Consider the following 14,070-nt stretch of genomic DNA (forward strand, 5'->3'; position numbering starts at 1 on the left):
TACCTAAGACTCGGTCTTTTGTTTGATTTTTAAAAAATATTAGCTAAGCGGAATCCTTGAAATAATATAGCTACAATCAGTAGGAACACAAAGTACATTACTAATTGTGGGTCATGGCCACCTCGAAGTTGAGTGAGAATGAATACATCCAAGGCTTCTTTCAAAGGTATTTTCATGACCTTCTTCAAGATTACTCAGTAACACATTTAAAAAAAAGGGAGTGGGTTTCAGCTCCAACTCTGTCCCTTCCTTAGTGTAATCATCATCCAAGTTCTTTCCCCTGGACCCCTCTCTGTGCATCATTTTCATCTTGGCACATAAGCCTGGAGAGAGGCAAAGAATCTCCTTCTTAAATTGAACATAAATTTATGGTGGGCAATGTACCTTCTCTTCCACAGGGGCCCTCAAAAGAGCAACTGTTGGCTTCGTTCACAATCTCCAGAGAGACTGCTCACTCTTGCACTCTCGCACCAAGAACTGAGCTCTGGTCATGTGCACAAACAGTGGAAAGGAGACGCACACAGAGCAGAGGAAATGAAAAGCCAGCTACCGCTGCCCTGAGGGATGAGGCCAGGGGCTTCTCTACCATAGAAGCAGCTGCTGTCCTGTCCCAGGGAAGGAAAACATTCAGGTCTACTATTTTAAGATGTGGGGACAGGGGCTCCAGCAGCCCAGCCTCGGGCCATATGATGGCAGGGGATGGGGGGGGTGGGTCTTTGAAAACAAGATGCCCAGGTGTGAGGTTAGAAGAATCACATGGAGAAGCCTTCTGATATCATGGTCCATATGATTCTTGCCTAGCTAAGAACATTCTTCTTGAGGTGACAGGTCTGTGGATTACTAGGCATGTGGAAAGAAACAAAGGCATTGAGATGGAAGGTTTAGGGTATAAATGTGTTACAATGGAGGGAATCAAGGTAATGTTACACAAGGTGACTTTCCTTCCATGTGAGGTGTAGTTGAGATGTATTTGTGCCATAAGTTAGCAACCTGCTTCATATGTGCCTCCCCCACCTGATTGTAAGGTCCACGCAGGGCAGAGGCCATGTCTCTCATCCCCACCTCTGATCCTAGCACAGGCCTTGATACAGAGAAGGTGCTAACCAAATGTAGTTTTAAGTTAGTCAATGAATGCAGAACCCAAGGCCTGGAACACAGCAAGAGTGAGATGAGCCAGTCTGGACGCAAGCCTGTACCCTCAGGGACCAGGAGCTGGGCTCCCTCCTCCCTGCCCATCCTGGTTTCGGGCCAGCCTCCCTCTCCCAGGGCGCCCTCACCTCGGCAGACTGGCCTGTGGTCGCTCCAGGCCGCAAACATGTCGCTCACTTTCATACAGGTGATCCGCTTGGACCCTTGCAGGTCATAGCCCTCGCTGCAGGTGAACTGGACGCTGGATCCTAACCTGGGAGACAAGGTGTTTCTGTGAGCTCAGCCCTGGGGTCTGCCAGGCCCACCCAAGTCCTTCCCTGTTCCACAAACAAGCACCACGCCAAACATGATTTTCCCTCTGGCCCTTCATCTCTACTCCACTGTTGTGTCACTTAAAATCTCCACTGAGAGGAACGTCTGCTCTTCATCTTTTTTTTTTGGGGGGGGAGGCATTTAATGGTCTTAGGATTGAGTTAAAAGGTGACTTTGTGAACAAAAGAGCCATGCTCTGAGATAAGTACCAATTAGGACAGCTAAGAGTGGGTGGATGGTACCCATAAACTTTAATGAAAATGGAGGATAATGGGAAGATAGTAGAGTGGGTGGATGGTACCCATAAACTTTAATGAAAATGGAGGATAATGGGAAGATAGTTTGATTACTAGAAACACTGCAAGGTGTGCCATCTTGGGGCCCTAGGATCTCCAGATCATGGAGATATAAGCTGCCGCTGGCACGTCGTTACTGGTGAGGGCAGTTCCTGTACCCCAGGGATAGTTTTGCTGGGTAACACTAGCAGTCTGCTGCTCTCTCCTTCCCCTAAAGCCTACAGGCACCGGTCCCAGGACTAGCCCAGGAAAGAATGCCAGAGGCCACAGTTCTTTTCCAAAAAGTGTCTATTCCTAAACCCATACTGTCCTCTGCATTGTACCTCCAAGAAGGCCAGCCCTTGTCTTCCCCCCAATCAGGCAAGCCACCCTTCTTTGCAATCAGAAAGTTCCCGAACAGGACTTACCTGAAATCCGAGCCTAGTCTTTTGCCCCTTTCAGGTATGCCAGGGTCTGGACACATATTATGCCCTTGGGACACACCAACCTGAGTTACTACAAGGCAAAAAACAGCACAAACAGAGATGGGTAATCACAGGAAGGCACATCCAGGGCAGTGGCTCAGGGTGGGGGGTGGACACAGAGACAGAATGAGGCCCTGCCCCGCGGGGCTGTGGGGTTGTGGGGGTCTCCTGGTTCAGGCTTCATGAGTGTGCAAGGTGGGGAGCTGCTTTTGACAAATTCCTTTGTGAGCAAAGTCCAAGTGAAATTCATCAAGGGCATAGGGGTTCGAGGCAGGTACCCCAAACCAGCAACCACCCAATTCCCTCATCCCAAGCCAGTGGCCAGAAGTGGACAGGCCTCAGCCCCCCAGTGACCCCTCACCCTGTGCTTTGGAACCGGGGGTGGCGACTCTAGATGAGATGATCACCCCCAACCTCAGCCCCACATGGAGAAATGACTCAAAGGAAGTTAAATAAAAGGTGGATGTGTGATCAGGAACAGTAAAGAATGTAAGAGAAAGCTGCAGTCTGAAGTTCAAACCAGGGCCGTTAGCTCAAATGTGGCTATTTCTGCCAAGAAACCTCTTCCCATCGGACACGTCTCAAGCTGAGTAAGCAGGAAGCAGTGCATCCCTGATCCAACGCCACCGGCCAAGAGCACCACGCAGAGATGGCCCCCGTGGTGGTGCTGGCAGGAGGTGGGATGCTCTCACACTTGCCAACACCAGAGGGCTGCTTACACAACCATGTGCATGGTCCTCTCTTCCAAAGGAGAAGCCTGGTCAGGGGGTGACGGATACATGGTTTTCTCCTGTCTCCAGTGAAGAAGGTAGAAACCCTCTGGCCCCTGCTGGTTTACTGTTCTCAAGATGCTCATACTCATGAGGCTGGAGCTCTCTCCCACCTCTGGATTCCTGGCTTTCGGGATGACCAGGAGCTGGGGCCTGGCATACAGCTTGGCCAGAGGACTATCCATTCAAGGCCTCGCCCATCCCACAGTCCCAATTGCACCCTCAAGACAGAGATGACAGGGAGCATGGAACAACATTCTCTGAGTTACCCCATGTCCCTCCTACCCACTCAATGTCCCACAATATGAGCAACGGCTCCATTCCTCATTCATGCACCCACTCACTCATTCCCATACATTGGTACACAACAAGTATTAAGTGAGCATCTACTATGTACAAGGCACTATTTTTGGACTCCATAGAAATACAACTGTCAGATATCAGATGTGACCACTGTCTTCCAGGAGCTCCCATTCAAGTGAAGATATGAAACAAACAAACTGTAGAACCACAATAGGGAAGTGATGAAAGACGCAGCTGTAGGGAGGCTGAGAGGGAAGACCTGTCTTATGTTGCCGAGAGAAGCATGAAAGCCTGCCTGGAGGACATGGCATTTAATATGAGTCGTCTGAGATCGTAGGATCTGAACACATGATGAAAGAGGAATGGCAGTTTAGGGAGACAGAGGAACATAGGAAGGTGAAGTGAAGACATGGAAATAGAACTGGGGGTTGCCCAGTGTGGCCAGAATAGAAGAGAGGGTACCAGTGACATGAAGAGTGGAAGGTGAAGCTTTGGAGGTCAAAACTTTGAGGGGTTTAAGTCTGATCCTGAAAATGATGGGGAGCCACTGAAGAGTCCTGGGGTAGAAGGGGCCAGTGAGATGCTCGGTGGGGGTAGGGGGGCAGTGCCTGGGAGATCCATTGGGAAGTTTTAGGATTGTCGAGGTGAAGGACAAGAGCCTGGCAGTGGGGACAGACATGAGGGCTTGGAAATGGATGTGGCAAAGAGAGCGTCCCCAGGGCTCCTGGAAGACTAAAATGTGGGGAGAGGGAAGAAGGGCACGTCTCACCTGGGGACCCCTGGAGTCCTATCTCAGACTCTTGGAGCCTGGAGCTCATTTCTACAGTTAGAAGACTTGTATAGACCCCATTCAAACCTCCAGGTATCCCAGAGGGTGGCTGGCCAAGGGAACCTGGGGATCTGGACAGATGCCACACAAGCCACACACCTGGTATCTTCTTGGTTGTGACGCATTGAGCTCAAGTCCTCTCAGGGAGCCTCTCCTTCTCCAACATTCCATATTGCCCTGTTAAAACCAGTCACTCGTGCCAGGCATGTCCCCCACTCCCATCCCTTTCCCAGTGAACCCTCTCCTTCCAAGGCTTTCACATCCTAAACTCAGCAACAACACCATTCCTGCCAGTGCAGGACCCCCCAGGCAGGGATAATGAGATGGACGTCCCGCTTCCTGGAGCCTTTGTGTTCCATAAGCAACAGGAAGAAAGGCGGTAACAGGGTCTCCGGGATCCCCTGGGGTAGAAAGGCAAGAGAAGGCTCTGTTCTAAGAAGATGAGGATGCCAGTTCTGTATGCCAGTACTTACTTCAGTAAGCCAGCCTCACCACAATCCAGCCCCCCTGAGTACTTGTCAGCCAAGTGCTCATCTTCCTCCGGCCTGGCCTACTCACCCCTGCCCACTGACCCCACCCCTCCCACAGTCCCCGGAGCCCACCACATGGGAACCATGCCGCCCCTGGTAGCGTGTTAACACAGTACAGCAGTTTCCCGCCCTCTTACCCAGTACTCACACCACCCAGGAAGCACGCAGAGCTAAAGGCTGTGGGATGAGGATGTGGCTGGACCAAAGAAGAGAGCCCATGGCAGAACCCACCTACCCAACCCTAGCCCCACACATGTGCAGCCCACCCTGCCACACCCCCCTTTCATCAGGCTGCTGGAAGTAAGGCTCAGGCACCATCCTGGAAGTCACCAGCCCAGGGTAAGTACTCACAGTCCCCCAAGACCTGTCTTCCTGGGAGGCCTGAGTGCAAGGACTTCCAGGCTCCCCGGGAAACAAGCAAAGATAAGTCCCATGAACTGAACACTTTATGTGTGAATGATGGAGTCCAAAGGGCTTTCCCCTCTCTTTCTTTAATCCCAGCCTCTCCTGGCTATTCAAACCAACTGTTTATGTTTGTAGTATTAGTTTGCTGTTGGCTACAGAGGGATGGGAGGAAAGGGAGAGTGGGCCTTACCCCAAGAAGCCGAAACACGCTCAGAAAGGCAGTGTCTTCCACCCAAGGTGAAGGAGGCAGGGACATGCGGGCAGTCGGGATTGATGGCCAGGAGTTGGTGGTACCCACGGACCACCCAGTGAAGGCAGTAAGTAGGGTTTGGGATAGGTCGGGGGGTCCACTCTTTCCCTGAAGTTCAGGACATCTGTCCACAGGGAGTGTGGGTAGGCCACCAAGGAAGGGCCAGACACCTGCAGACATTTGGTGGCCTGCCTTCCACACAGTGTAGCCATGAACCCATCTGTCTCTGAGGAAATCTCAGAAGGGAGACCCGTGTCTTATAGTAGAGTGATAAGTATCTTTTTCAGAGTTCCTGCATTATTTCACGAGAATAAGCTTTCTTCATCTTTCTGAGGGAGTTTCAGACACCTGAGTAGCTAATGAAACACATGCCTCCTCCCCGAAAGTGCACCCGCAACATCACATGTAGTTTTTAGCCAGTTCACAGACCTCCTCAAGTCCTAGGTCAGGAAGGCCCATCCTAGATTCAACAGCACCCTTGGGAAGAAGGGAGGGTAAGGTTTTGCATCCATTTCACAGATTTGGAAACTGAGATACTAGTGCCTGGAGTAACAGAGTCACTTGAAAACACACTGGGATAAAAACTTGCTCTCTCAAATCTGGGCCATGTCCCTGAAGTCTGCCGGTGGCTCCAAGGAAAACTGAAACGAAATCACGCCAACCTCAGTTCATCTCCTCTCCTGTGGCTACAGAAGGAATGAGACTGTGAGGGCCAGAGCCGTGGCTCAAGCCTGCTCTGCAGACTCCTGGTTTAACCCTCCGTTCCCCTTGCTCCTTCCCCTGGCACCCTCATGCAGCCCAGAAGCAAGGCTCCTGGCCGCCCCTTTGCCATCAAGGGCAGAATGTCAGAAATGAAAGTCCCCGGAGGCTTGAAGAACCAGAGAAAAATCCCATAGCCAGCCTCAGTTCAGTCGGAGCCTCTCTCCCACCCAGTTCCCTGCCACATACACAGCACAGGGCTCTGGAACCACTGCTGGCTGTTCTCCATCCCTCTCAGGAAGTACTTCCAGACCCTCAAGAGAAGTGAGCATGTGGAAGTGAGATGAAAGGAGAGAGTTAGGATGAAGGGGAGAAACTGAAGGAGCAGACAGCAGAGAGGATGTGGAAGGAGGAGGGTGGGAAGATTGGGAGAGAGAGAAGCAGAAATGCAAAGGAAGGGCAGGAGAAGGAAAAGCAGAAAGCTGGTCATCTGGGGGTCCCTAACCACGGAAGGCTCCCTACACTCAACTTCAGAACAAAACCTGAGGGGTTCTTGGGAAGATCTCCATTGCTTTCAAGTCCAGCCCTCCAGGGGTGGCCCAGAACTTTCCTGAACCCCTTCTTACACACTAGCCCAAAAGTCCCTTCGCACAGGCTCTAATCAGTTGTTTCTAGGGTGACATTCCAGCCCATTCCCCAGCACCGGATGTTCCCCTTTTAATCATTCAAACACCAATAGCAGAAACATGTTCTCATAGACAAAACTGCCCCATGCCCCAGCAGAGAGACCCCAGCACTGACTGAGAGGTTGAATGCAGGAGCCCACCCTCTAGCCCAGCCAGGTCCAGGGACCCTGGAACAGGATCTTGCTCTGGGATCTGCAATGGGGACCCTGCAGCATCCAAGATCCCAGTTGGGGGTAACTGACTCCTAGGCAAGGAGCAGAAAGAGGACTGTTTTAGCAGGTGGAAGTGATTCAAAAGGAAAAATAAAGAAAGAAATGTAGCAGTAATGACTCCCTGGACTACAGTTACAATGGGAAGTGAGAGGGAAAGAGGAGGAGGGAGGGAAATGCAGGGAAAAGGATGAGGAGGAGGAGGAAGAGGTGGAGGAGGAGGTGGAAGAGGAGGAGGCAAAGGTCAGACCCTGGGGCTGCTCACTGGCCACTAGGTCAGTGTGTCCATGTGCAGAACCCGAGACAGAAGGAGGCAGGATTGAAGGGAAATCACTCTAGCATCATCTGGCTTCCCTGCAGTCACAGCACCAGTGGGTCTGACCTCAAGCAAGAGGCCCGGCAGGCGAGCAGGCAGGCAGACACTTACACACAGATGTCTTCTGGCTGTTGTGTTTGCTGGGCATCAGCTTCACACCTCGAGACTTCAACTCAATTTGCTTCTTAACTAGAGAGGAGGTAAGAGGGAAAACTATTTTAGTTGTTATCGGTGACTAGGGATGGCGTCCTTCTAGAATAATCCCCACTCTTAGCTTGGGATATTCCAGGGTGGGTCAAAGCCAGAAACCCCTCTGGGCAAAAGGTGCACTTGATTGCAGCAATGCCCCCCAAACTGTCACCCTCCCTATATCCTCACACTTTGCAATGTGACTTTATAGTTCTTTCCATTAAAAAGGTGGGGCATATTCCCTCACCTGTTGACTTTGGGTTCAGCAACTGGAATTTTGGAGGTCTTGATATGTCTGAAGGCTTGCAAAGTACCTGTCATATTAGGCTTGTCCTCTCACATCCCGAACATCCCTGGGAGAGATCATGATTGGTCCCAGGAGGATGAGGAGCATATGTGGCAGAGCCAGTTGGCTAGCTGAGCCCAGCCTATGCTAGCCGACCTACTGTGGGCAGGGGAAGCAGAGTCCTGGAGGTCCCTGGGGGATGGTGCCTGGCTCAGGTGATGCCCTGATGACTAAATTGGGTTCTGATCCCATCTCAGTCCAGACCACAGCTCACCAGGAGTTTGCTAAATAGCGCAGAAAAGGCATCAGAGCCAGGATGCCACTGTTCCAAAGGCCAATCCTTTGAAGCCATCCACCTCCTTTCTGTCTAACTTCCCCAGGTCCCCAAGACATTTTGCTGGCCTCTAAGGGCTTCATCCGTTCTCTGGGTATACTGCTCGATGCATCTGTCCCAGACCCTCAAGCCTTCTCCCTGCTGGCCCCTGCTGGTGGCTCAGCCCTCTCTGATGAGTACCCAGCAGTGGTAGCAGCAACTGTGACCAGGCACTTCCTGTGTGCCAGGCCCTGGGCTAAATGCCTTTCAAGTTCTTTTATTCAGGTCAGCATCCCTGACTTGTCTGTTTCCCTCACACCTACTATCCACACCTGATCCGTCAGGATCCCTCAGACCCTTCCAAGTAGCTCCCAAGTACAGTTTCCCTGTCTGTCATGGAAATCTCTGGTGATTCTCCCTGGTTGCCATGATCTCCCATCCTCCCTGCCCCATATAGCCTGTTCTAATACAAGGGCCAGAGGGATCCTTTTAAAACATAAGTCAGACCCGTACACCCCAAAGTTTACAGCAGCGATGTCCACATTAGTCAAACTATGGAAAGAGCCTAGATGTCCATCAACAGATGAATGGATAAAGAAGATGTGGTACACACACACACACACACACACACACACACAGTGGAATATTATGCAACCATCAAAACCCCCAAATCTTGCCATTTGCAATGATGTGGATAGAACTAGAGGGTATTATGCTAGTGAAATAAGTCAGTCAGAGAAAGACATTATCATATGATCTCACTAATATGAGGAATTTGAGAAACAAGACAGAGGATCATAGGGGAAAGGAGGGAAAAATGAAACAAGACAAAACCAGAGAGGGAAACAAACCATAAGAGACTGTTAATCTCAGGAAACAAACTGAGGGCTGTTGGAGAGGAGGGTGGTGGGAGGGATGGGGTGGCTGGGTGATGGACACTGGGGAGGCTATGTGCTATGGTGAGTGCTGTGAATTGTGTAAGACTGATGATTCGCAGACCTGTACCCCTGAAACAAATAATACACTCTATGTCAAAAAAAAAAAATAAATAAAACCCTAAGTCAGACCATATTATATCTCTGCTCAAAACCCTTCAGTGGCAACCTGCCTCTCCTAAAGTAAAAGCCCATCTTTCAAGTGGCCTTCACAGTCCCATCTGCCCTCCCAGCACCCCTCCGACCTTATCTTCAACCTTAATCGCTCTTGTTCGGCCACATGGGCCTCCCTGGTGTTCCTAAAATATGCCAAGTGTGTTCCTGCTTCTACCTGCCAGCTCCCTAAAATGTTCTTCTCCAAAGGTATCTTCATGACTCCCTTTTTCCTTGGAAGCATCTGTGCAAACCCCGCTTTCCTGCAGAAACAAACGCCTTCTCTGACCACTGATTACAGTGACACCGCCCCCCTGCTCCGCAGCTCCCTTCCCTACTTTACCTCCCTAACTTTCTAACACCCAGGATCATTGGTTTGTGTCCCCTCACATTGCAATGTAAGCTCCAGGAAGGCAGGGATTTTCGTCTGTTTTGTTCACTGGTGCCTCCTCCATGCCTAGAATAGATCCTGGTACATGGTGGGCCCTCGATAATCATTTCATTTGCTCCTTACACATCCATCGACCTTGACTGTGGTTACTATACCTATGTGATAGATAATCACATGGCAGTTCAGAGTGGTTTAAGTGATTTGCTATGGGTCGCACAGCCAGGAGGCAGCTGTGCTCTTGGCTGAACCTTAGCATCTTCTCTTGTGACCTGCCCCCAAAGCCATCCCAGGGGCACTGTTGATCTTCTCCAGAATCTTTCCTTTGCCCCAGCTCAGTCCTGAAAAACTCGTACTTGCTCTGCACTTGCGGTAACATGCCAGTCCCGGAACTAAAGCCCACAGTGATCAGGCATGCAGGGGCCCATCTCCCAACCCCCTACAACCCCCAGATATGCCTATATCAAAAAGCTCCCAAAGGGTTTGTCCCCTGGCAAGCTGCTAAACTGAATGCCTGATCAAATTCAGTTACTACCATGGAGTCACTGCTTCCCAACTTGCATTCAAAGTCTTTTTATAAATGTGCATTACTTTCCATGTGTATCCAGCAGGAAAATTTCCAATGAACACTAACGTGGACCCATTATCAAACAGAGGGTATTAGTAGGGAAACATGCATTATTCAAGCCTATCTAATACAGTGCAGCAGGGGGGAAATTCCTTGGATTCAGTCATCCCTAAGAGAACAGGGCTCGTCCCAGTACTGTGGGGATAGCTCGAGTTCTTCTCCCTGATGCCCTGGCACTGGGGCTGGGGTGGGGCGAGGCGTCTCCATGACCCAGTGTGGTTCACTCTATGGGAGGTCTGTGCAGATGACTCTGGGCACCTGGCCAGGAAGGAGGAAGTACGAGTATCCCCAGTTCCCTCGTTTCCTGTCCTAGTATTCTCTGGAAGAAGGGAGGTGAGGAGGGGCCGATGCACCACGAATGCCATTCCAGGGGTAAATGCTCCTTCAGTTTTCCCTGCAGCTGCTGAAGAGGGACAATGAGAGGCAGGTGGGCATGAGGGGATGGTTAAGAGGGAGCCCTTCTTTCTTCTTCTCAAGGTTGCACTCAGGAAGAGGCTCCAGAAGGAATCATTCTAACTTCTGTGCCCATCTACTTTACTCGGCCTTCCCCAAGAAGGGCTGTGTAACCCACCAGGTCAGTGCTTTATAACCCTTGGGCCACTGTTAGCGGTGGCTGACATCATCATCCTCCCCAGCAGGAATGAACTCTGTCCTTCCTGTTACTTATTGCAGGATGGAACTTGCTAAAGCGGTAAGAAGTGAATGAGAAGGAACCTGAGAAGCCTCAGGGGGCTTCTTAATTTACATATAAACCTTGGACTACTTACTCCTCTGAGTTGGTCTCAGAAGTGCATGGCCTGTGCTGTCTGTGAGGTGCTGTCTGTGAGCACCACACAAAAGCCTGGGGAAGGCAGGGGTCCTGCTCTCCCGATGGTGGTTCCTCACCAACAACACAATCTCTAAAGGATGTATGTCAGGCCCAATTGGCCCAGGCCCAGGCTCTGGGGAGGGGAGTCCATACAGTGGACCCATACCATAGTGGGAGCTGATGAACGGATCAGGAAAGTGGTCTTGGCTTGGGGGGTAAGCTCTTGGCAAGATCCATATTAGTGGGGATGTGGACATCAAGAAATTGCCTCCATATATGCCGGGGCCTCAGTTTTTGAGCAATTCCAGGGAAGTTGTCACACCCTGAATTATCGACAACCAATTTGTCTCTTAAACAGTCTGACCAAGTGGGCGGTGAGTGATCAAGGAAAAAGGAGCACTGTGGGAAATCAGTCACAAAATGAGCTTAGTAAGAGCTAGCTCGACAGACCAGGGCAGGCCAGGTAAAAAGCATCAGAGAACAAGAGGGCTTCTGCCTCTAGATCTCCACAGTATGCCACTGACAGACCCAATCAGAAAGGAAGGATAAAGTAGCAAGAACCTATAGAATTTCTGGCATGTATCCATTCATTCATTTGTTCATTCATTCATTCATTCATTCAAGGAGCACCCACAGTGTAGTGCCAATGATATTACACCGAAGTTCTGGTCTTTAAAATGGATTTTGTAACCATTGATGCACCTCAGATATAACGGAACCTGGGGCCAGCTCCACAGTCCCGGCCACACTTGTATGCACACCTCAATGCACATATGTACTTGCCTGCACACAGATCCACATGTACCTGTGTCTACAATCGGCACACCCACAACAAATTTGTGCCCTTGGGTATGCGTGGCCCCAAACACTCACATACAAAATATAATTCCCTTTTGCACATGTTTTTGCACTGTGAACAAAATCAGGACTCCCAGAGAAAAGTGCTGGCTTGAACTGGTTGATGGAAATCTTACTAGGTACATTCATCTCCTCCGAATGATAATGACTACAGGAGACTGCCAGGCTGCTCCATTCATCCTTTATATTCTGGTTAATTACAAGACATTTCCCCGCTGTTGTAAAGGTTAGCGGGACACATGGTACACATTTAGCTAGAAGAATCTGGCAATACAAATTCCTTTCTAGTCTGCAGCATGAGTTATTGGGCTGAGCTAGCAAGAGACAAGGACCTGTTGGTGGAGGAGGGGAGGTGCTAAACCTGTCCCCAAGGCTCTGGGAATCACAAAGTGGAGGAACCTGCAGCTTCTCCTCCTCCCAAAGGAGTCAGACTTCCCTTCACAAGACTGAGCCCGGCGCTAATTCTGATCACTCCTTTTTCCCCACCACTTGGCTGTATGACTGGCTGGACCATACCTTCATCTCCCCACACCTGTTCCACACCAAACCTAGTTCATTCAGCCTTAGAAAAAAAATCATCCAATGTATATCTTTCTTTCAGGATTCTAAGCCACTCTTGCCCTAAAACTCTTTTTTGCTTGGATTTCATTCACCAATTTACTCTTTCTAACTCACTCCAAAAAGTGTTGCAGAGGATGATCTTTTAGAAACCAGAATCTGATTTTTCAGCTATATGTAGAAGAATGAAACTCGACCATTCTCTTACACCGTACACAAAGATAAACTCAAAATGGATAAAAGACCTCAACGTGAGACAGGAATCCATCAGAACCCTAGAGGAGAACATAGGCAGTAATCTCTTCAATATCAGCCACAGCAACTTCTTTCAAGATATGTCTCCAAAGGCAAAGGAAACAAAAGTGAAAATAAACTTTTGGGACTTCATCAAAATCAAAAGCTTCTGCATAGCAAAGGAAACAGTCAAGAAAACAAAGAGGCAACCCATGGAATGGGAGAAGATATTTGCAAAAGACAGAACAGACAAAAGGTTGATATCCAGGATCTATAAAGAACTCCTCAAACTCAACACACACAAAACAGGCGAACATATCAAAAAATGGGCAGAAGACATGAACAGACACTTCTCCAATCAAGACATACAAATGGCTATCAGACACATGAAAAAATGTTCATCATCACTGGCCATCAGGGAGATTCAAATTAAAACCACATTGAGATATCACCTTACACCAGTTAGAATGGCCAAAATTAGCAAGACAGGAAACAACATGTGTTGGAGACGATGTGGAGAACGGGGAACCCTTTTACACTGTTGATGGGAATGCAAGTTGGTACAGCCTCTTTGGAGAACAGTGTGGAGATTCCTCAAGAAATTAAAAATAGAACTTCCCTATGACCCTGCAATTGCACTCCTGGGTATTTACCCCAAAGATACAGATGTCATGAAAAGAAGGGCCATCTGTACCCCAATGTTTATAACAGCAATGGCCACGGTCGCCAAACTGTGGAAAGAGCCAAGATGCCCTTCAACGGATGAATGGATAAGGAAGATGTGGTCCATATACACTATGGAGTATTATGCCTCCATCAGAAAGGATGAATACCCAACTTTTGTAGCAACATGGACGGGACTGGAAGAGATGATGCTGAGTGAAATAAGTCAAGCAGAGAGAGTCAATTATCATATGGTTTCACTTATTTGTGGAGCATAACAAATAGCATGGAGGACATGGAGAGTTAGGGAGGAGAAGGGAGCTGGGGTAAATTGGAAGGGGAGGTGAATCATGAGAGACTATGGACTCTGAAAAACAACTGAGGGGTTTGACGTGGCGGGAGGGTGGGAGGTTGGGGGACCAGGTGGTGGGTGTTATAGAGGGTACGGATTGCATGGAGCACTGGGTGTGGTGAAAAAATAATGAATACTGTTTTTCTGAAAATAAATAAATAAATTTAATTAAAAAAAAAAAAGAAAGAAAACTTTCCCCTGTCCCTCCCTTGTCGCTGATGGCCTGCCTCTTGCTTGGCCACCAGCCCTGCACATATGCTTTCATTATTCACAGTTCTTTGCTAGACAAAGTCAATGTCTAGCACACTCGCTCCTTACCTCTCTCAGATTTATGCCAAAGATGGAAAATTTGCTGCAGATGCCCAAGATCTAATGCTTCAAGGTACAGACCTTCTAGCAGACGCTGAAACCCTTACTATGGAGAAGAACAGTGGAAAGGCAGTGGTATGGAATAGAGCTGAGAAAGCCTCAATGTAATGGAAGGTGG

At 49.3% G+C, this 14,070-nt stretch overlaps 1 protein-coding gene across 2 annotated transcripts in view; it reads right to left on the reverse strand.

The window, feature by feature from the left end:
• Window positions 1-14,070, reverse strand: part of CSMD2 (CUB and Sushi multiple domains 2) — a 598,960-nt gene that overhangs the window by 286,304 nt on the left and 298,586 nt on the right. For both annotated transcript variants that reach the window (XM_044237753.1, XM_044237754.1), the window contains 3 exons: window positions 7,330-7,407; window positions 2,165-2,252; window positions 1,278-1,402 (listed from right to left, as the gene is read on the reverse strand). In XM_044237753.1, coding sequence (XP_044093688.1) covers window positions 1,278-1,402; window positions 2,165-2,252; window positions 7,330-7,407 — 291 coding nt within the window. Of the gene's footprint in view, window positions 1-1,277; window positions 1,403-2,164; window positions 2,253-7,329; window positions 7,408-14,070 lie in introns of those variants that run through there.

The sequence above is a fragment of the Neovison vison genome, chromosome 2 (assembly GCF_020171115.1).
Source record: "Neovison vison isolate M4711 chromosome 2, ASM_NN_V1, whole genome shotgun sequence".
NCBI lineage: Eukaryota > Metazoa > Chordata > Mammalia > Carnivora > Mustelidae > Neogale > Neogale vison.